This window comes from Haliaeetus leucocephalus, unplaced genomic scaffold, assembly GCF_000737465.1.
Source record: "Haliaeetus leucocephalus isolate CR32 unplaced genomic scaffold, Haliaeetus_leucocephalus-4.0 Scaffold932, whole genome shotgun sequence".
Taxonomy (NCBI): domain Eukaryota; kingdom Metazoa; phylum Chordata; class Aves; order Accipitriformes; family Accipitridae; genus Haliaeetus; species Haliaeetus leucocephalus.
Genome location: NW_010973368.1, coordinates 17,319,972 through 17,344,213, shown reverse-complemented (window position 1 = coordinate 17,344,213; position 24,242 = coordinate 17,319,972). Strand labels below are relative to the sequence as shown.

The 24,242-nt window shown below is 40.6% G+C and overlaps 1 protein-coding gene across 2 annotated transcripts in view; it reads right to left on the bottom strand.

The window, feature by feature from the left end:
* Positions 1-11,156: 11,156 nt before the first annotated feature.
* The window catches only part of TECPR2 (tectonin beta-propeller repeat containing 2), a 45,493-nt gene continuing 32,407 nt past the window's right edge, over positions 11,157-24,242 (bottom strand). The window contains exons 18-20 of one of the 2 annotated variants that reach the window (XM_010583966.1): positions 14,953-15,094; positions 13,565-13,714; positions 11,157-13,298 (exon numbers count right to left, since the gene is read on the bottom strand). In XM_010583966.1, the coding sequence (XP_010582268.1) occupies positions 13,141-13,298; positions 13,565-13,714; positions 14,953-15,094 (450 nt within the window). In that variant the 3' untranslated portion in view covers positions 11,157-13,140. The remainder of the gene's footprint in view (positions 13,299-13,564; positions 13,715-14,952; positions 15,095-24,242) is intronic. The other variant, XR_775416.1, reaches the window with a different exon arrangement.

Below are 24,242 nucleotides of genomic sequence, written 5' to 3'. Positions count from 1 at the left end.
CTCTCTGAGGAACTTGTGGCTGAGCCAGGCAAAAGGTCCCATCCACATCACCTCAATCTCTCGTCTGTCCCTAAACCACAAAACATCCCCTGCCATCAACCCTGCCTCTTTCTTCTGTAGGAAAAATTAATCACTTCCTAATGCAAATGCAAGAATTAACCAGAATGGATCTGAGTCAACAAGGAGGGAGGCAGAGACCCACTTCAGAGAAGCAGGGAAGGCAGAAAGGGACTTTGATCTGTCTCAAGCTTGGGCTTCAGCTCTGTGAGCGAGGTTTCAGCAAGAGTCTGAGCCAGTAAGTCAGGACCCTTATTCCTTCAGTCACACCAGCCATTGTAAGGTTATGTTCCCTGTACTACAAATCTAATGGGAAACACAGTGCAAATCAACCCTTCTCCTTCAGGAAAGCATATTAGGCCCGAAAAGTTCAGTTGCCCAACTCAGGCCTGATGCAACTCATTCCAAGCCATGGCAAGACACCTGCATGCCTGGGATATGAGGGGAGACCATGAGCCTGTCTCCCCTTCCCTGCACTTCCCACCTAAGGCAAACACGAGGGCAGGAAGCTCCATGGATCTCAACAGGGAGATGAGCAAGGCATCAGGGCGAGCCAAGCCCTTCCCTTAGGGCCCTCTGTGGAAAGCAGTGGAACCAGGCCAAGGGGAGAGAGAGGCTTCCAGGCAGAAAGCACTGGGCTGCACGCCTCAGCCAGGACAGGGAGCAGCTTCCAGCTCCAAGGAGGACAGCATCCTCCCTGCTGCTTGGCTCCCCAATTCCTGCACCATTCGCCACCAGTGCCACGGCTCCTCTCCCACAGCCTCATGGCTTTGAGGGCAAATTGTGTGTCCTCCCACCAGTCCTCCCACCTCACACACCAGTGATCAGGCAGTATCCACAGTCCCTGACTCTGTTTGGAATACTGGGCAGCCCCATCTTCTCTCTCAGCCAGCAAAGCTCCCCTGGCCAAAATTGTCCCTCTGCTCCTTTGTTCCAGCCCCAGGGGTAATTACTGTTTTGATGTAAGGGTGTTTTTTTGGCATCATGCTCTTAATATTCAGGCTTTATTCTGTAATCATTAGGGTTCTTCTTTTTAATGGTGCAAGTAAATTATAATAAACACATTATACTACATCACATTCATATTTTTAATGCAGTGTCATTTCCCTGACAATGTCTGAGGCAGCATTTTAAAGCAAAGCCTAAAAGGATAAGTAATTTCTAACTCACAGTAAGAGAGAGAATGAAGTCCCTTGAGGAGCTGTTTTTGAACGTCCTTTCCTCCAAAACCATCTGCTAGTGCTCTCCTGCTCTCTCCCACTCTTGCAATAAGGAAAGCTATTGATGGTTAGTGACTTAAAGTGACAAGACAGAAGGATGCAGACTATCAAACTGATTTCAGTCCTTCATGAATGACATGCACAGACAGGGCTATGGCCACAGGCAGGCTGGACAAAAGTCCTGAACTAGTAATGGAGGTGACCTGAGTTACTGCTTGTCCACTGCTTCTGTGAAAAGAGGGGCACATTGCTTCTTTCACTTTCAACACATTTGCAGGCTTGCCCAGCAGGAGGGATGCTGGGACCTTAGGGACCACAGAGCTTAGGAAAACTACGGAGAGCACTGTAGGGCCACGGCCATCTGACAGAGAGCCATTGCAGAGCTCTCAGTGCTAGCAATGGGAAACACTCACATGCGAGCAAGAAGAGCGTGGCACTCCCTCAGGTTTGCCTCCTCCTTCAGATGCCCAAGGTTTGACTCAGCTTTGCTGCCACCTCATCTTCCCTGCCAGCAGCAGCACCAGGGCTGTGGTTAGACTGAGAACGCCCAGGCAGAAAAACACCTTCTGAGACAGCCTTGAGGTAAAGCTGGGAGGGCAGACCAGGTGAGTCACTCGCCGAGTAGAATATTTTGAAGGGTAAAACCAGATCATTTCCTTCAAAGTGAAATGCCAGCTGCGCAGCTAAGGTAGCGTACCTATCACTCAGGTTGCCTTCACTGTGGAGAACATCGGCTGTGGTACTGGAGCTCTGTACAAGGTGCTGGCCAGAGACGGCCAGTTCACATCCACATCATCCCAACCTTCGTGACAGGTCAGCAAGCTATCACCCCATCAGCCAGGGCCATGGTATCAAGCTCTAGGTGAAAGACTCAAGGTGTGTCTCCTTATAACCCTTTGCTCCAGTCAGCCTGATCTCCTGGGAGACTACGGCTTCTCCTGAGGGTCGTCACCCCAGATTGACTGTGCAGTGGGAGACACTCCACCCTCCACTCCCTCTCTCACGAATAAAGCATTCTCCCCCAGCACAGCCTGTCCTGAGACTTTTGTCTGCCACTGGCCCCTTCCAGCGCTGCTTATACCCCTGCTTTTAGGGTGCAGGGGAAGCACACTACCAGCATGGTGATGGGTGAAGAGCACGGCCGGCATCCAAGCTGTCCTTCACTGTGGAAGAGACTCGGTAAATCCTGGCTCCCCAGTGAGATCAGGCCCCTGGGGAAGCACAGAGCAGGAGGCAGCTGGGGGTTGGGGAGGACAGCATGGCCAGGCACTACAACACTTGTCTCATGAATGCTGTGAAAACTTGAAGTCCTAATTCTTTGGTACCACATGGTATCAGCTACACTTACATACATACTTAGATATGCCTAGCAACGATATGCCTGTGGTACTGATGCATTGCCCACACGAAGAACAGCCAACTCACATCAGATCTCCTCCTCTTACCAGTTTAGAGAGACATGAGGCAGTTAAATATTGGCTTCTGAGCTTGAGCTTTTTCTCAAGTAATATCAGCAAATATTCTTATCACCAGAGGTCTCTGGCTCAGTATTGCCCTGTGGTGGCCACAGCAGTGACCTTTAACTGCTCAAGTCTCAGAGGCACTCACTCAACACAAGCCAGCTAACAGCAGACCTTGTCCTGCAATAGCCCATGCTGCACCTGCAAACAGCATCTTTGCTTGTACAAGCTAGGGAGTTACTAGGCACGTCTCTCTCTACTGTGCAGCTAAGCCCACTGGGGCCAAAAAGAGAACCACAATCCTCTATGCTCTGCTCAAACAGCAGGACTCTGATGTGTTCCCATCCTCTTTCCACTTTTTTTGAACGATGGGGAGAGAAAAAAAGGGGGAGTGAATTGCCTTGCTGCCCCTGATGGTGAGGGAGTAACTTTCCAAGCTAGAGCCAGGCAGAAGAGGGGAGGAGTAACACAGAGCTTGGCTCTGCCCACCTCCAACTTAAAAGGAAAAGCTCTGTTTAGCAAATGCTATGCCTTTCAGAGGGCGCTAAGCAGCACTGAGCACTCACTTTGGGAGGTGACAAGTTCCAGCTGGTAGTCTGGATCTGCATCTATTCACCTTTTCAGCATTTTCAGTTCATGCATGCAGAAGTGGCACTGTACTGTACCACACCAAGGATACAGAGCTGGGAGGGTATTTGGAAGTCTTTTGTTCCAGAATCAAAAAAGCCTTTCCTGCCTCCTGCTTGGGATTTGATGCTTTAGAACTGGTTGCTCAGATACCAAACAAATCTTGTGTAGACTCCCTGTTAAAACAAAAGCATAGAAATTTATGCAACCAATCCCTGCTTTGGACTGTGACCTTAGCAGACCCTATTCATTAATTAGGCTACACTGAAGCTTTACTCAGATCCAAACCTGACACTGATGCAGCTGACTCTGTAGGAGACACCCTTCCTGACGGGACACATACCGAACATGCTGTTTTAATGCAATGTTGACCACAAGTGGCCTTGATGACCTAGGCATTAAATATAGTGTGGCAGAAAGATATGTGTCCTACCTCTCTCTGTTAGCTGGTATCTGTGAAGAAAAAAGCCAGTTTGACTATCTGAGCCGATGACTTTTAGCTCAGCTGGGAAAAGGGCTGCATGCACTGTGACAGCAAGTCTTGAGCTCAGAGCCTACAGAGAACCTGTATTCTTCATGATATCAAAACATGAAACTCTAGCACAACGATCATGGCATTTTAGCCTGCTTTCCTAGTTCCCCAGCCTCTGCAATGGGAAAACACAATTCTTTATTGGTTTGTTTCTCACTTTTCTATTACTGTAGGATGGACTTGCTCTGACTATCATGCTACTCTCAAGTCCACACCCTCACTGTAAACTCCAAGCTTGACACCCCACTGAACTTCTGGTTAGCAAGGGTCACCCTATCCTGCTCACCGCTTAGGTTTACTCCTTTCTGAGCAGTGTTTGGAAACTGCTCCCAAGCACAGTAAGTCTGTCACAGCAGCAAACCTTCAACTCCTGTTTCTTGTTTGCCTGCCCTCCTCCTTCATCTGCCTACAGGTAAAGACAAGTTTACTGCTGATCATCCCTTTGGAAAGTGCTGCTACCACAAGAAAACATGGAGAAATACCCGAGATGGCTGGCTTTGGTGCAAATTACCAGGTAATAAATAAAAAGGTTACAGCACACAGTGCAGGCCTGTTGAAGACAAAGGCTGATACTAAATGTGAGCATCTACTTGTGGAGGGATCACCTCTGGGGAGAAAGATTACTGAAACTAGCACCTAACGCTTGACAAAAATGGATTTACTACGTAAGTCTAACCATTTTCCTTTTATAAATTTGCCACATTGTTATAATGTCAAAACATCAGTGATCAAATGAATTCTTCTCATCTTAGCTCTTGACATACTGATTCTGAATGTAAAAACAACTGAACAAAACCCTACTTACGTTACAGCTATTACAGGTGATGTTACTAGCTGGCTGGTTGCTTTCGTGGCTTCTCTACAATGAAGACCACTGTTTTCACACAGGCCATCAATAAGCCCTGAATGTGCTCACGTACAAACCAAAATAGCCAGAGGACTGATCTGCAGAAATGCTGAGTGTCCATAGCACCAAATGACATCAATGGAAGATGCACATGTTCCACACCTTCAAAAGGCCTGGCTTTCTGCTAATGCCATTCAGATCTACCATTATCTCTGCTCAGTTCATTATTAATACTGGTTTTCTCAGAACCTCTTTTCTGAAATTCAGGTGCTTCCAGCTGTTTGCAGTAACCTAGATATGAACACATCAATATCAGAGGGAAACAAAACTACATTAGCACTATGCAATGCAAAAGACCTTCACCCCAAACCAGGACCAAAACCGCAAATATTATATAAAACCTACTACACAGTTCCCCCTGTGACTTGACTATCTTTTGAAAAGACATGCTCCTGTTTTCCAACCAGTGGCAGAAAATGACTTCCAAAGATACTCCTTACTTAACTGGACTACAGCAGAGACACTGGGATAATGAGAAGAAAAAAAGATGGTTCCTTCCCCAAGTGTCATCCATGTTAGTACTTTATGAGTCACTGCCAAGGAAGAAACACACTCAATACCTGGCTATCACTTCATACAAAGCAGATGCATTTATTTTGCAAAATCACTTGCCTGGGATGGCTTCCAAAAACATCTCTTACTTGGCTGAACAGAAGCAGAGTTGCCTCTAGAGATGTTGTATGGCGAAGCCTTAGATCCTACTAATATTATTCCTGAAGCCATATCCAGATCCATTGTAGTGAAAGCTTTGCATACAGGACTAAATACGAAAGACAAGCATTCCAATATTCTCTACTTGCCTGGCTGTGTTTTCACAAAATAATTTTTCAAAATAATAAAAATATATATTTTTTTTGTTGCTAGTCACCACAGTGTGGTTAGAATTGTTACCAGTATTTCTTGAGCTTAACATGACAACCGAATTCAGATACCGTAAATCTGCTATTGGGAAAAAAGCTGAATATAAGCCAAGAGATCAATGATACTAATGTTAATAAACAAAAACAAACTAATTTTCAATTGTTGTCAGATTATTTATTCTTTTTGCGAAAGCAAGAATATGTACACATTTCTACTGCAGCAGTGATTCTCAAACGATGCTCCATCAGGCGCTGACAAGTGGACCGTATTTGATTTACAGAAGTATACAACTTTTGCAGTGCTTTTTAAAAGCTTGATGGAAAAAGTGCAGGAAAATCTGCAAGAAGTTTTAGTGGTGACCCAGGTCAACCCACTCAAGAATTTGGGGAATCACTACTTTATATTTACTCACTCTGTACAAGTTGGTACTCGTAAAACTAACAGAGATCAATAATGAATGATGAGAATCTTGAATGCAGAAAGCAAATAGGATAATGATATGCAAATCATCTGGGTACACAGAGATAGGTCTAATTGTTGGGTCCATCAGACATTGGATTTCAAAAATACCCAGCTCAAGCTGAAAGTCACTGTGACCCATTAAAGTCCTCAAAAAACTGTAGATACTGGATACAAGAAGAGGTGTGCTACTCCCCACAACACTAACTTTCTAAATGAAAAACTGCATGAAATTTGGTGAAATTCAGTATGAAGAGAGCATGAAGGAAGTTTCATTGTAACAATTGATTGAGGATGTGATTTATGTCTGTGTTATGCCAACGTGTTCCACCTTGGCTGACTTCGGGAACTGCAGCAGGGAACCCTAGACCTAAAGCAAGAATCCTTAGAGACAGACCTAAGAAACAAGATCTGCAGAAGGTTCCTATTATCCACCAGGGAAGCTGGCAAAACTCACAAGGTAGGGAATAGAATCTAGGCTATGAGCCTGTCCGTGCTGCCCAGAACAAATGTGCTATGGGAGACACTGAAGTCTAGCTCTTAGCAGTACAGTTCTGCAGAGATAATATGCTTCTTTAGGTCTCTGAACTTGACAGTAAGATAGATGCCAACCTGCTCCTAAAACTGGCTTTGAGAAATCATTGGATGTATGATATGCGAAACTTAGGGATTGAATGAAGCATGGCCTTTTAAGTGAAAGCTGAGCCCACCTTGCTCAGTATGCTTTGAAAACTCATCTGGCAAGATATGGCATCTCTTGCCTATTAAAAAAAAAACAAACAAAACAAAAACAACCAACCATCTGTCACCTTCCATCTTGAAAGTCTTCTATTAAAATCAGGTTTAAGAAGTTACCATATTGCAAGCAGCCAGCAATGGTGAAAAACATGCTGCAAAGGACTACGGACAAGGTTAAAGGTAATGCAAAAACCTGCTGGCTTTAACTTCAGTTTTAATAAAATACCAAAGCTTAAGTAGAAGGAGCTGCTTCGCTATCCCCCTGGACCTCAACTCCTGTCCTACAGCAATTGGAAGTGGCAAGATGGGGAGGAAGGAAAGAAGGTGACATACAAGACACTCAGAATTGCCTCTACACAGTCCTGTCTTTTCCTCCCAGGAATGCTCTCTATGGGTGCCATGTAATCATGTAGTCATGCATGGAAGGACAGGAGAAAGATCTCTCCATGAAGCAAAGAACAGTATGAAAAGAAGTCAGCAGGCCTTACAAGCAACAGGATCCAGCTCTCCAATGTATCCGTTCTCAGTACAGACAAACACATATCAGATTTTTTTGTTGTTTTAAACACAGACCCCATGCTGATAGTATTTTAAGTAACCAGCTAATTAGACCTGAAGCCCGCCAGATCTCCTACACAAGTACCTATGGCATCAATGTTAAATATTAACAAGGTCAGCATTATTATTATAGTAATTATAAAGTGAATTAACAGTGCCAAACCTGTTATTTTAAGTGTTACACTGATCATTTACCATGTTCTCCTTAACTTAAAAGGACTGACTTTCACCACAGCACCATGGAATGAAGTGCAGATCCACTGCTTCACATGTTTGTTATTCCCAATTTGGAGCACTGGGTGTGGCTCACAGAGGGAACAGACTATAGCCCATCTGTTGAGGCAGAGAACAGATTTAGCAAGACAAGCGTGGGAGCTGAGCAAGTAAAATCTCAGTCATCCTAGCAATTACCCTACTTACTTTGCACTTCCCATGATCAGCTGGCTGGTCTGTCCCCTGTAACAACCAGGGATTGTGGGGTTTCTTGCTGGCAGTTGCATTTTTCCCCCTGCAGCTCAAGTAAATTCATTCTTTTTTTATACATCCCCCTGCTGCGTAGCCAGGCACATGTGCCAGGCAGTCTGCTGGGGGCTTCCCTGGAACTTTCCTCCCAGTCTTTTATTTTTTCTGGGAGAGGTCTAATTAGCTCAATCTTTCACCTGACCCAGGAGAGCTTTGCTAAACTCATTCACCCCATGGTTATGCAAAATACAGCAGTGCAACAACTTCAGCAAGGAGTCATCTACTGAGTATTCTCATTTCATGCTTTAACAGAAGTAACATCTACGCCACTTCTCCTTTCTGAATACAAGATACCTATGCACGCTCATAACAACAGAGAGCTCTGGGCAAAGTCTTGCTATACTGCTTAGACTACAGGTCCCCTGAATATAAATAAAGCATGCAGTCAACTTGTGCAAATTCAAGATGTATTAACATCCTGTACTTACCAATTCTGTACACATCTTTAGGTATATTTTCTCTGGATATGAGATTCAAAACTCAAGCGTAAATTGAAGTCTCCTTCCTTTATCTGCTGTAAGTAAATCTCAGCTGAGGTTATGAGAAAGGTATATTAAAAAGGAAAAATAAGTCTTCTTATTTCTTCTGGTTTCTTCTATATTGAACAGAAATAATGAATAATGTTTGAAAGATTAATTCATAACTACAGCTCCACTCAGTGGTACTCAGTTGTGTACTATTCAGTGCCTCTATCAGAAAATCACAAGCTACAAAAATCAGTATATTTTAGCCATTTCTGGGGCCAAGATAGAAAGAGCATTTTTCAGTTTGGAGGATTCAGTATTTTTTGGTATTTTGTTACCATTGTATTAGCTTTTAGAGAACAGAAATCAAAGCTTTTATGTATGTGTATATATATGTATATAAAAAAGTCCACATTCCATAAGAATTTCTCAAACAGATCTTTACTTTTTCTACAACAGGGTTTTTCCCCCACTAGCATCAAGCAGATTTTTAACTTTATGGCTAATATAACAACTTTAATAGGCCTATTCAAATAGATTTCAAGTCAGATAAACTCGAAGACCAAAGGAATCATAATGGTATTTTTGCCTAGCTTCCAGTATGATACCAGCCACAGTATTATCTACAATGTTTCCTGCACTGAACCCAAAACCTCACTTCCTATCTTGATTTCAAGTGATGAGAAATCCATAGCTATTTATGTGATAACCTAGATATCGCCATTCAGCAGACTAGAGAGAGAACTTCATTTATCCAGATATTTTAATCTTTATCCATGGAGCTCTGGCTGTAATAACTCACAAAAGATGATGACTGCAACTCAACTTTCACTTGCCAGTAATTAAAATCTAGTCTTCTATACCACAAGTTCTCTACTGTTCTGCTGATGTGAGAGTGGTTATTTTTAACTGCAATAACTCATTATCAAACAACTAGAGTGATCTACTTTGGCAAGGGATACATCAGCTTTCTTTGCTGGCCATAATACTATTCCCAACTTTCACTTTCAGGAAGGCTACAAGAGGAATAAAGCCTGCATCTCCCAGTTTACAGCTAGAAATCCTCAATCCACATCTTATCTCTCTTATCCTGATGGTAGGGATGGGATGTAGACAGGGCTGGTTAATGTAAAAACTGAAGACCAGAGATTTTTCACCACGGTAATGAGGAGATCTCCATATCTTCATATATGATTTATGCTTTTCTAATTGCTAATTAACAAGGCAAAGCCATAGAAAAACAGGCATTTGAATTTCAAGCCTTTACACTCAGAACAGCATTTACTGAAAAGTTGTCTCAAGGTTGTTGCTTGACATCTATCCAGAACTCTAGCAGAAACAACTAGCAACAGCTCGCTCATTAACAGGAGTTTTAAGAGAAGCAAAAAGATAAGCCAGAATGCCACACTAGTCTGAAATAACCCACAAGTGCCTTTGAGATACTTGACAGGACTCATCTATTGAGATGTGATGTAGAGGAGTTATGGGGTTCAGACCTTCTGATGTTCACGTGTGGGGAAGAAGGGGGGATTCTTGTCCATCACATCAAAGACACTCTGCACAGGTACGAAGAGTTTGGAATAAGTCTGATTCTCTGTACCTGTATACATAAAGCTACATTTAGACAATGACCCAAATCCGTAATTAAGTGTTCCTCATTATCATTTTCTTAGTGGTAGCGGTGTTTCCTAACAACACTTCTACTATCTTACTTAAGCAATTAATGTATTTTCTTTGATACTTGTTAGTGACAGATTTTTGTTGGTACCATTTAACATGATCCTATGCCTTTTTATTGCTGCAAGACCAAGAAAACCAAGAGTTACTTACATATCTAAGATGGCTGTTTCACACCAACTCATCACAGTCATCTGAACTTCCTTAAGCTGTGACATAAGGATTACTCCTGCATAATAGCAACGGGGTGCTGTAAGGAGACTACCATTTCCCTGCAGAAGCCAGCAGAAGCAGCTGAACCAGTTTGTCAAGATAAAAGCTATGCTAACTGGCAAGGACATTACCATGTGAATCTGAACAGGATTCCTGTGGCTGGAAGTGGGTTGAAGTGTCAGAAGCATCATTAATCATTGCTGTGCCTTCTTGTGTGAAGTTACCCAGGTCACAACTCTGTCAGGAAACAGTTCTCCCCTCTGGGAAGTGAAGCTAAGGTGCTCTCCTGAAGCCCCAGCTGTAGTTCCAGTTAAAGGCCAGAAACCCAGAGGTCTTCAGATGAGCTCAGACATTTTAAAATGCAAGGAAGGGTGCAGTTACAGCACGTGGTACAATCACCTATTTTCTGCTTGAATATTTTCTAGCTGTGACTACACATGCGTATTCTTCACTGAAAGCTAAAATATTTAACATGCAATTGCAATTTTTGTTTAGCATGTAAGGAAAGAAACTTGTTTACTTCTATATGAGAAGTGTTTAATTGTCTGTGCTTGGAAGATGACCATTTTGCTGTTTTGACACACCTGTCACAATTAAAAAAATATATGAAATAAACTTTATAATATCCAGATCCTTACATTGTTATTATATTGTCTGGGGTAATAGTAGGGGAGGGGTTTCATAAGCATGTCTGTCTTCCACATCAAGACAATTTCCAGACACAGAGAACTCTCTTGTGAATCATACAACAGATGAGTCTTACCACAGTAATTTATTTCTTAAAAATCTAGTTTATTGCACTTGTCTCAAAGCACAAACAAAACCAAAAACCTAAATACAGAAATAAAAGTAAAAACCCATCCTAATTTCATTAAAACTACACTAAAAAGTAGTCTGATAAGAGCTCTTGACACCAATTTAATATTAACGACCATAGTACAGTATTATACAGTAAACAACTAGCAAGCTCTAGCCATTATTAAGATGACTTTGAAAAATGTAATACAAAAGTGTCACTATTAAAGAATGCCGTTGTACTTGAGCATCTGGTGCTTGGCAGGGCACAGAGAAGTACTCGTGTCCCTTCTCCAAAGGGATTGACTCAGGAGCTGCCACAAGATACTTTTAAGCTGAATTTCAGCTTCTTTGGGGTCCTCAAGATACCAAACTATGCTTGCATAAAACAGACTGGGTTACTTCACAAGCTGATTCCATTACGATCCACTGCCAGACAGGCTAAAAAAACCCACTGGGGTATCTCCATATACGGATGAGATAGCTATGAAGCAAACATATCATCTGTAAAAGGGAAACAAATCTGTCCTCCCTATAACACTGAAAGATCAGACTGAGAACTGACAGCCAATATCACAAGTGCTACTAAAAAAAGTGACATAACTGGGTTCTCTCTCCACTGATTTACATTCTCACCTTGCACCATGTTTGTTCCAAGTTTAGTGCAGTACACACATGAATTATTCTGAAAGAGAACAGAGGTTAAAAAGAAAATACATCTTTTTTCGTATGTATTAAGTTCTCATAACAGAAACATCCCCACTTTTCAACTCCTGGCCTTTTCTGAAGCTGGCTCTTTTACAGTACTGGTTAGCAGCTGCTTAAAACATTCTGATGATTTATAAGCTTAGAACAAACATAAAATAACTCCTCCACCTACATACCGAACTCAGGTTCTCTCATCTATAGTTCTATTGCTTAAAAAAGATGAGGTATCTTTCAAAGAAGATTTAGTTTAAAGAAAAATAAACTGCAATGATTAACTTAGGTTACTTCCCAGTTCATCACATACCTCTGCTGTAACATCTGTTAAGACACTTCAAAATTTAGCTAACATAGCTAAAAATCAGAATATTGTTAAGTATTTTCTCACAATATCACAATTTTTAATGGGATACATAGGTAATTCTATCAATTACCATTTTTCCTTTTAATACATCTAAGTTTGGTACTCAAAACAATTTGAGTCCAAATATTAAAGCACTGGCTGGAGGCACAAATACAGCACAATAGGAATTATGAAAGCTGCCTTGTACATTCCTGCTTTGTACTACAAACCCAACATGCATCTTCTTCCTACTCCAAAGTGGGACTTACCCCCCAAAATCTGCCAGCTTCCTGATGGCTGTGTGAAATGGGCAGATGTCCCCCTGAATTTTAGGTGTAATCCAAATGTCTCCCTTGTGAATGAAGCCAAATTATGAACCAAATTTCTAGAAATGGAAGGTTAGTATAGCCTTGCAGATATTTACATGGAAATGGATCAAACCAAGTTCATTTCAACACCAATGCTGTATAATTATGATGTTCTGAGATCTTACTAAGAAATACTTTGCTTTATTTTCTTCCATGCTGCAAGGGAAAATAATTCTAAATATATGTACAACAGTCGGAGAGCGTTCCCATCAGTTTGGAGTTCCAAGTACAAGAAGAAACTGAGAAATGCTTAATGTTTCTGCTGTAGAGAAATATTTAATGCAACAGAATTCCTTCTCAAAATAAGTATACATGTATTAGTGTGCATGCTGTTGTGAAGTAGTCACTTTCATTGCTAGTAAGATTAACTTAAGAGTTATATTTCCAAAGGAGCTTCTACAGTAGTACGGTATAACAATTGCAGTATGCCACACCTAAAGAGTCTCCCAAGACATAATGGAACAAACATCAGAACTCACAGCTTGGGGGCTATTTAACAGGTCAGTTTTTCAATATAAAAGTGCTAATATTACAGGTCCAATAAGTGGCTTTTAGATCCAACATTCTGTACATACATTACAGAAATTCCGTATGACCTTCTGTTTTTTTCACTGCTTCACAAGCTTGAGAGACTTCATATCACTTCCCATTCATCTTCAAAATCATCAGGGTGAAGCAGAACAGAATTGTCATTATTTTTCTGCAAACTATGGGAATGGCTAAAGGTCTTAGTGAGGCGCTGGAGAAGGGATCCTGAAGCACTGATCGCCCACAGTTCATCTAGAGGGGTCACTGCAAAGCATAAATTATCCATCTTTTAATTAAGGTAGCAGGTTCCAATTATAAACATTAAATAAATAATATTTGGATCCATTTTCCTAATTATACCCGGAAAAGGTTTTTACTAATGTGATAAAAGCACCCCTGCTGAAACTCTCACAGTCAACAAGGCATTTAGAGTACGCAGCTCTCCCTGCATATGGTGAGCTTTAGCACTATCAGGCAGAAGTCAAAGCAGGTATCCCAATGTTTTGGGCTGTCATGCTGAACCAACTTGCCTGTTAAACGTGAGACATTTCCAGGAATCTTCTTCCAGTAGTCTCCTGCTGGATTCTTGTCAGTAATGCCATATCGACGAGCTACATCTCCATTTGGACAGCGTGCCCAAACAGTTCTTGTACTTATAGCCAGTTGACAAGCCTGCAAACCTAAAGATAATTGGACATGAAGAGAGAATAATCACAGGCTTTCTTATACACTAAATACACTTGCAGAAAAGTTTATTAAGAGAAGATGGCAAGACTATAGCAGTTTTTATATTTTTTTATATTAATAGTAGAGAAGAACTCTCCATTATAAAAGGCACAAAGAAATACCTAGTTTTCCAGGAGGCTTTCTAAGAAAGGATTGGCAAGAAGACAATTTAGGACTACGTATTTACTTACACTGACTTTAGGGAAGTTAAACAGAGTAGATGCTATTCAAATCTGAGCTTCTGGCCCTGAGTAAGCAGAATATCACAAAGTAGGCCACTTGCAGCACATGAAGCACTGGTGAACAAAAAAGCTTTTTAATTGCTGACTTTGTACTCACTGCATCTATTGACCATAAGGATATCACACTGTGGATACATTTTGTTATGTGGCCACAGCCACAAGCAACAACCAATTAGAGGATCTTCAAAACATACTTTTGGAGCCTCTGCTGTATTTTATTACCATATGGGGAATAATCCAACAGTTATAACTTTAGTTTGTCTAAAAATGGTTAACATTATAGACGTTGTGGAATTTTTTGTTTCTTCTTCCTCACAAGAAAGCAAGTACTCTGCAACTAAGTGCCATGCGTTTATGCAGTGAAAAATCTTTAAAAAGCAGACAGCATCAATACAGTTATTTAGAAAGGAACAACTAAAATTTAGTTTTATTTACAGACAATGCAAAAATGTAATTACCTAATCTAGACTGCGTCCAGCACGCAGGATTAATAGAAAGATGTGCAAAATAGCATTAGGTTTTTGTTAGCCACATCTAGATAGGAACCCCATGTTGTATCACGTTTAAATACAAAACTTCCCACAGCACAGTAGTCTCCTACTGCTTAGGAACACTGCCTTAGTTCTAACTGAAAAGGAACTATACCATTTATTAATTCAGTGGCAGCAGCCTGAAATAACACACAATGGAAATTCATCAAAATAATCAGATTTCTCTTCAATAACTACTGAAGTGTTTTTAAGTAAAACCAAGGTCCTCTTTAAAAGATAACCCTTATCAAATACTTTACTATGTTCCTATAAATAAGCACACTTGATTGCTGAGAAAAATATTGGACTTAAGCATTGCTATCCAATTTAAAAAGCAACAGGGGAAAAAAACAACCAAACAAAAAACCCAGCACTGAGAAAACGGCAGAAAGAACACAGAACTGATGCATTAATTTTTACCTGGTACATGTTCCCAGTCAGTGCCTACAGGCATCTCATCTGTAATTCCAACTCGTACATGGACATTCCATTTGCTATCAATTGCCCACAACATCTGATCATTTGGACTTGAATGAATGCTGACCAAGTTGATTCCTACCGGCTATAAAAATTAAGCACAGTATTTAAACTTTGTACTACTGTATCACTTGTTCTTCACAGAAGTACGCAAGAGAAATAAAATATTTACAAGATACTAAAGACAGGAAGAAATTTGACTGATATTTTATTTGTAATTGTACAAAATTACCTATTTTGCAAGAAGTCAATCCCCTCCTAAATAGAAAAGGAACACGAATGAATGTCACCCAAAGTTGCTGATAAAGATATACATATTTAATGTTCAGTATCTGAGACTAATAATACTAGTATTTGCTTAACCACTGTTATTCCACTCAGGTACAGTTTCAATTGCAAGTTGAAGAGAGAACTCTTCCACTGAAATGCACAAAGTATAATAGTTTCCTCTTGCCTTCCTGAAAGTTTTTCTAACATAACTAAATCTGCATTTTATTTCTAAACATATACAAGCAGTACATTTTTACAGACTGAATGTCTCCTTTTTGCAATGAAATGGTGATCTGCCTTCTTCCCTGTACTCCGTTCGACAGGATTATGACTGTGGAACTCCTTGCAGACCACTGCAGTACTGGAGCAGCCACACCTGCAGGAGAGCATCCACAACACTGCCTGTTGGCACACTCAAGTGAAATACGCTTCCCATTCTGCTCCCAGGCAAGTCCTTATTCTATCTGCTTCTATGGAGATTTGCCTTAACTATGGTTCAAAATCAGTGTTACTGACCAAGTTTTATGGACATCATAAAGATGATGATTTTTTAGCAAAATATATCAGCCAACACGTTTAGCAAATACAAATATCCTGCAAAACATGTACTTTAAATAAAACGCAGATAAGAATAAGGAAAAAAGCTTTTCTCCACATCAGCCTAATAAAGCCACTGAAGACGACGGTAAGGTGCCCTGAAATATGTCACCACCTGACAAAGAAGCACTGCATTTCTTGCTTTAGTTTCATAGGCATAAGCTGAATTCCCAGTGTGATAAATAGAAGAGCAAGCAGCTCTTTGCAAATATAAACCTAGGAATACAGAAGCATAATCTGCATGTGTATATAAGCACACAACCCAGTCCCAGATGGGCCTTCTGTGTACGTAACAGTTACTTGCTTTGGTTTTGCTTTTAAAATTCTGGTGCTAACATATGTCTGACCCAGCTATAAGCAAGTTTGACTTGCATCACCAAATCAATCCTGTCTCTTCAGGTTGCAAGGCCTTTGACAGACTATCTTCTCATGTTTGTGCTCTCATTAGGTACTTGCCCTCTGTTAGAAGCTTGAGGCTGGTAGAGGCTAGATGAAGTGTTTAGCTCTGGTCGCAGTAAATTCACAATGGCTGCTGTTTAAACACTTACTGTAAAGACACTAATTGTCTTGAAGATTGTTGACTACATCGAATATATAGAATCACAGAATCGTTTATGTTGGAAAAGACCTTTAAGATCATCAAGTCCAACCGTCAACCCACCACCACCATATAACTGCCTAGTTACTTTCAAACTGGTATTCTGCTGTATTACAAATAAACTGAAGTACCATATTGAGGAAAAAAAAAAAAAAAAACAAAACACAAAGCAAAACAAAAAAAAACCCCAAACCAACCAACCAACCAAAAAACCCCCAAACCACAACAAAACCCACCCCAAACCGCCATACAACTCTCCCCTCTGGTTTTGCTGCCTCTTCACTGAAAGTTATCCTCACTCCTGGCCCTGTTCCTGTTTCTCCCCTCCACTTCGATTCATTTCTTTCTATGGCTACTTTGGCTCTGACTCCTTCCTACCTTACCCTGCTCACCTTCCCACAGCACTGTCATGCTGTGTGCCTTGCTACTGTGCTGCTTCCAGCTTCACCACAACCCGCTCCGTGTTTCTGCTCTTGTAGTCCATATTTTCAAGTAAGGGAGCTGTGCAGTTAATAGCTTGTGCAGACTGAATTACTGCATGTAACAGATCTTTATGTTTTTTCCTTCTTTCTTTTTTTTTTTAAAATCCACTTATCTCACCCTCCTCGCAATGTTCTTCTACCACAGTTACCTCTTCCTCTGATTTAGGACTTTCTGCCGCTCTTCCCCCATCTCCTTCCCACCACGAATTGCCAGTGTGTCTGTCTATGCTCCACCTCTGCAATACACTTCCACGCCCCAACTGTGCCAAACAGCTTGGTGTGACCCTTGTTACTGAACTGTTGGGATGTGTATACCTTGCCCTCCATTCTTCCATGTCAGGATTCCATTCCTCTCTTCCTGTCATTTGTCTAGAAAAGAATTCCCTGCAAATGAACTGGAGGAATATTTCTATCCAGAAAGATGTACTGAGCGCTTACACGCAGTACCTAAGCCTGTTCATTATGACAGATTTATAGGTAGTGGAAGCTCATAAAAGCAGACAAAACACCCCAAAGAGGTAGCATGAAAGGAGTTGCATGATGCTCAGCTAGATTGCTTCTGATACCACTGCAGGTTCAAGTATAATCAAAGGAATTACCTCTACCCTATTCTGCAGCACCAACGTATCTAAGAAACAAATGGAAATTATCAAGTTCAAAGTAACAACTCTACAGTCTTGGCCAAAAATTCTTCTCATTCTTTGTTTTTCTAAGTGAGCTCCTGTTTCCTCCTTAAGTCTCCCTACCTCTCTGGGTATTTGACTTCCAGCTTCTCTTCCTCTTTCAGGCTACTTAGCTCTTTCTGATAAACTCGCATCAATAAAACATCCTCCTACTCACTCTCATTAGAAAGGATCCAGGCAATACACTGATGGCAGCATCCAATGCTCTTAACAGAAAACACTGCCCTCCACTGCAGCTTTCTGCTGTGAAACAGACAGCAAAGGACAACTGATGGGACAGATAGCTATATGATTATATACAGCAGCTTTTGGCACAAAACAGTGACGAGATTGGGAAACAAGTACAGTCAATTCTTAGAGCCTGTTGCAGATGTTTTACCTCTGGGTTTTTTTACTCAGAAAGCAGCCGTCTACAACAAAAAGGCGGTCTCATGGCTACCACAGTAGGGTAGATAAAATTAATTTAAAATTTTCTTGACATAACGTACTATTTTTTGTAACAACCATACTGACAGCATCTCAGATATCCCTCATTTCCACTAAGTTTTAATTACCATAAGCATGCTTTAAGTATTTTATAATCTATATAACAAGAAACAGAACTCTACAGCTGCAGTTAAAGATTAGAGTTCTCTCATGGCAGTAAAGAGAGATATCTGTTCAAATTTATAAATCTGCTGATAACATTTCAGAGACTCATAACCATGAAAACTAATAAATTATTTCAGCAGAGACTTTTCTCAGTTGTTTTAACTTCCAATAGCATTCATGAGATTTATAAACCTTGACTGCGAAATGTGTCATATTTGTAATTTACTGAAGAGTTTGGAATTTTAAAGAGTTTCTCAGCCTTTCTTTTCAGATGCTGACACACCAAACTGTTTATAGGTTTATCCACAATACTCATCACTGTGAGAGATCGACTTGTTATACAGCATTAATGGATTCAGTGTTATCTGATAAAAAATGGTGGAATATTGTTTTCCTTTTACTTGTGATTGCAAAAATTTCTAAACTCAAAAAATCTCAGGACGCTGATGGTTTTAGCCAAGATCCTCCTGTCCTCTGGTCTTGTACCTCAGCTACAAAAACCCCAGTCACTCTCTGTCTTTTGAAGATTTCCCACTACAACCACTGACTGCAACACATGCTAACTATGTACTGTGCAACATTTAAAACTACATACTAAGCTGTGAATACCTTTGTTGTCTGCTACAAATAAAAACAATGAAAAATAGTTTGCTAGCACCCATATGTCTGATGAGAAAACAGTGCTGATAAAATGAAGTAAACTTGAAGGAAGCACTTAACTGACAATTTATTAAATGGTATCAGGAAGTAGCGTCTGTGCTAAACATATTTAAGTTACAAAGTTGTCCGTTAGCTTTATAATTCCGGGGAAGTAATTTCCTTTCTTTCTGCAAACCAGAGAAACACGCTTCAGTGTAAGAATTTCATTTAAACAACAGTATCAAACAAAATCAAAAGTAAAAACTAATGTAGTTCCACCCTCTCCCCCGACCTACTACTCAAAAGTTTTGTCTTATTTTAACTAATTCAGTCATAGCTGAACCCAAAACACAGTGGTTCAACTTCCTTGTCAAGGTGGAAAGGACAAACACACATACACCCACAAAAAAGGCATCAGAACACCTTCCATGTCACTTTTCAGGAGCACAGAGTCCATGTAGCAGCAGATCTCCACCATCTCTGTTCTGCTGCAAATATCCAGGACGAGGAAGACTAAACATAACATTCTCAGACTGTCCAAGACCAGTCCTTTTAATAACAGGTTGGTGGCTACACGCAGCACAAATATTCTCCTCAAAAGACAAATCAGAAACACCATCAGCAGGTCCAGGCCAGGCTGTAAGAAGGTCAGATTAGAGATACTTCTCACACTGTTTAGCATTATCTGTATATCAGACTAATCTGACTATTTTCATGGCTAACAGACATCCAGACCCTATTAACTATAATAACAAAGAATGCAACTTAGAGAGACCCTCCTTTAATACAGGCCTAACTATTTGCATATTATTTTCTAAGTTCAATTTGAATGAAGGTTGTAAAGCACTTTCAGCATTACAGATATCAAGAAAGCACAAGCAACGTTAGGAGCAGTATTGACCAGAATGTTTTGCATTCAGACATTGAGGAGAACAGCTTACTAAATTAAGTGCCCCTTTTTTCTCTGCAGAGAAGTTCAAGGCAATATACGCAAACAGAAAGATGAATCTATGTTTAGTCTTCCTGGAAGCCATGTGTTCTTCAGTAATGCTGCCATTGTATTGTCAGAAAAAGATTATTATTTATTAACTGAAAAACTGGAGCACTATTTTCCTCAGAAGCCTTAGAACAACAACATGACCCTTTCCCCCACTTTCTGCCTTTACTGAATAAACAGATGAGGGCCTTAGCTAGATATCTCCAGTCTCCAGGAAGAAAAGGCAAAGGCAAAGCCAAGGAGTCAATTCCTTGACCTCTCCTTTGTCGACTCTAAATTTTTTAGTCCAACACTTTTTCTTGCAGAAACATGGAAAAGACTACAACATATGGCATCAAATGCTAGAAAAGGTCATACCAAACCCATGCAACTATTCAACATGATAAAGTTCAACAGAACCATAAAATACTTTCAAAATATTTAGTACAACTGTTCTTTACAAGCAATTAAAAAAAAAAACAACTTCAATGCAATTACTAAGACCATACAAACTACAAGCCTACTCAGGTTTGCCCAACTGTCTTCTGGTTATAACTGTCTTATACCTAAGATTATAAACTGTAGTGTAGGAGATGATAAGCTGTCTGTAATTACCACTACAGGCATTTTTAATAACATACTGAAAAACTGAACTGTTAAGAACAACTAAGTTTTTACAGAAATGTATGTTAAGTACAGGTATGTTAAGTAAACACTACATGCAACAACTTCCCATGAAACAGAACATAATTTAGCACAAGGTAATAAAAACCTAGTATAAGAAAAGCTCTGAGTAAACAAGGCGCTTTTTTTTTTTTTTAAAACACACCTTTAACAGGCATCAGTAAAACATGCTCTCACACTGGTTATGCCAGTAAACTGCACCTCTCTAGTTTTTGAAACTTAAATACCTTACCAAGGAAAGTAAAGCATTTTTGTAAGGTAAAAACACCCATGCATTTTTACCTTCAGCCTCAGCTCTGCTTTGCTCTGACAAACATAAACAGTTATTAAACTGTTGCTTTTTAATGTTTGTCCATGTTATTTAACACATTTGTGATGAAAACACCACACACCTTTGACAGTAACAGAAATTCCCATTTCATTACTGCACTGCTTTATGAACAAATGCATATAACCGTTATGTTACAATTCATTTACGTCACCACAGGGGTGAAAAAAAACGCCAACACACCTGTAAAAGAAAACCCCATGAACTCAAGGAGGAGGTAAAAAATTAATAGTTAAAAAAAATTTTTAAAAAAATCAACATTGACCAATTCTGAAAAAGTTACAATCTGTCAGGATGCAAAATACATCCTGTAAGCCACTGAACACTACAAATGCACTCAAGATACAATTACTACTCATCTAGTAGTACTCAGCCATAGAATCAAAGAATAGTTTGGGTTGGAAGGGACCTTAAAGACCATCTAGTTCCAACCCTGCTGCCATGAGCAGGGACACCTTCCACTAGACCAGGTTGCTCAAAGCCCCATCCATCCTGGCCTCGAACACTTCCAGGGATGGGGCATCCATAACTTCTCTGGGCAACCTGTTCCAGTGCCTCACCACCCTCACAGTGAAGAAGTTCTTCTCTATACCTAATCTAAAGCTCTGGACTAAGTACTGTCCCAGGTAAAGTGTGCACCCCAAATACAAGGCTATGCAATGTGTTAAACTACTGGATAAAAAGAATAGTACTCCAGGAGTCAGGGATCAGAAATGAAGTCACTGCCTCCCAGATAGATGATCCATTTACTAGACTATATATAGTCCAATCTCCTCTGCCTTGCTTACTTCTTAGCTTCATTAGATTTGGGTTCAGTGGACAGGATCTTCCTACAGACCACACTATTTGGCAGTTCTGTAGGAAGGGCCTTCCGAGCAGGAGAGAATCCACAACCCAGCCCTCCAGCTCCCTGGGAAGACAACTGATCACCAGGCTGGTCTGCAAAGAGAGGTTTTCAGCACTTTGTCTATTAACATCAGCATAAAATAGGGAGACAGTAATACACTATGGGGAGAGGCCTCCAAGCTCCTAATTCAAGGTCAAAGGGTCTGATGCGCCCAGCAGTTATGCCAGGGTGTCTCCTTACTCTGTGCGGACTTGTTGGCTCACTGAAGTTCTCTTCACTGACCATACGCTCTGAGCTTAGCACCCACCTTTGCTGCCCCAATTTACTTCACAACAGCTAAGCTCCCAATTACAAACCTGTCAACTGGATCCAGCCCCCCAGAGCTTTTAAAATCAAGCAAGCTGAAGTTTAGTCGCACAAAAAGCAATAAAAACTGCTCTAACCAGAATTGAGAAAACGCAGATGTAGCTTTAATGAAGATGAAATAGAACAAAAAAAATCCCCCAAACTCTTAGTTTATACTAGCACAAGCAATTTTTTATGACTGTCTCTCAAAATCACTGTTCAAGGACTCCTATTTATTAAATAGTTCAGGCTATCACTACCTACAAGCACATGAACAGTTCCACTGAAACCAAGGCACATGCTTACTAAATCAAGACACGTACCCTTTACCCATGAATTTTTACACCATTATGGTTTTATTTTTAAATAAAATAACTCTGAAAAACTCTCAAAATGCAACAATGATAATTGTAGTAAGTTTGTTTACACAACTGAATGTTAAATATATTTCTTAATCTCTCTGAAAAATAATTAAATACATTATTCTGTGTTAGCCAACCAAAATATAGGCACATTGGAAAAGTGCAGATGTAAGGATGTTTCTAGTACTGAACAAGTGAAAGTATGAAAGCAGAAGGTTCTCCTTCCCACAATTTTTGTTTTCAGTGTAAGCTAGTCTTGTCAATAAGCAAGCATACCACCTTGAGATCGTATTTCAAAAGGATACAGAAGGATCGTCTACTCAGTTTTCTGGGTGTATCATTTTGTGCTTTTTTTGTGATCTGAAGCTTCTAGTGCTGATAATAATTGCTATCTAATGTGACAGGCTGCATGCACACTTTTCTGAACAGGGCGATAGCAATGCCTTAAAACAAGTATCAGAAAGCTAAAACTCCACAGCAGAAAAATACAGTGAAATATACTGACAGCAGTTTTCTTAACTAGCAACAAAAAGGAAGATAATAAGCACCGAACTGAGCAATGGAATCGGCATGAGGCAACTTTAGTAAAAATGCTGGAATTGCTTTTTTTTCCACTAGCTAAAGCATCTTTTATGTAACTTCCAATTTCTTAAGAAAGGCATGCCTGTGACGAATAGTACACATTTGAACTTATACATTATGGCATTCTAAATCAGCTAAACAAAATAGGCTCCTGCAGGAGCCTCGATCTCTTATACTTATTTGCAACCCACGTTGATATAGCTACTCTTACTACTGCCAAACAGTTTTTCTCCATATCATCTTGACAAGTGCGGTCCTCCAGGAAAATCCTCTCCATGCTAATGTCTTCAGGAAGCCTCACATAAGTAAAGATATATGGAACAATAGACTAGTCTGGTCCATAGATAACCAGAAGGTTTAATGAGCATTACACCCCTCCAACCTAAGCAGAATTGGTCTAGTAAGAGAAAATTCCTCTGCATTTCATCTTAGACACTCCAAAGTGGAACTCACAGCAACTCAGAAAGATATCTGTGCAACAGCTAGCTAATCCAAGCTAGTCTGTGCTAGTGAAAACGATCAGACTTGAAAAGAACAGTCATATGGATTATGCATTAGAAAGAACCGTTTTCCAGGGCAAGTAGAATCATAGAATCATTTAGGTTTGAATAGACCTTTAAGATCATCGAGTCCAACCGTTACACCCAACACTGCCAAGTCCACCACTCAACCATGTTCCTAAGCACCACATCTACACATCTTCTGAAAGCTCCAGGGATGGTGACTCCACCGCTTCCCTGGGCAGCCTGTTCCAATGCTTGACAACCCTTTCAGTGAAGAAATTTTTCCTGATACCCAATCTAAACCTCCCCTGGCACAACTTGAGGCTGTCTCCTCTCATCCTACTGCTTGTTACTTGGGAGAAGAGACCAACACCCACCTCGCTACAACCTCCTTTCAGGCAGTTGTAGAGAGCGAGAAGGTCTCCCCTCAGCCTCCTCTTCTCCAGGCTAAACAACCCCAGTTCCCTCAGCCGCTCCTCATAAGACTTGTGCTCTAGACCCTTCACCAGTGTTGTTGCCCTTGAACACGCTGGTCAAGGTATGGCATCATGAATGCCAAGTACAGGGGCTCAATCACTCCCACAGTCCTGCTGGCCACACTATTCCTGATACAAGCCAGGATGCTATCGCCCTTCTTGGCCACCTGGGCACACTGCTGGCTCATACTCAGCCGGCTGTCAACCAGCACCCCCAAGTCTTTTTCTGCCGGGCAGCTTTCCAGCAACTCTTCCCCAAGCCTGTAGCGT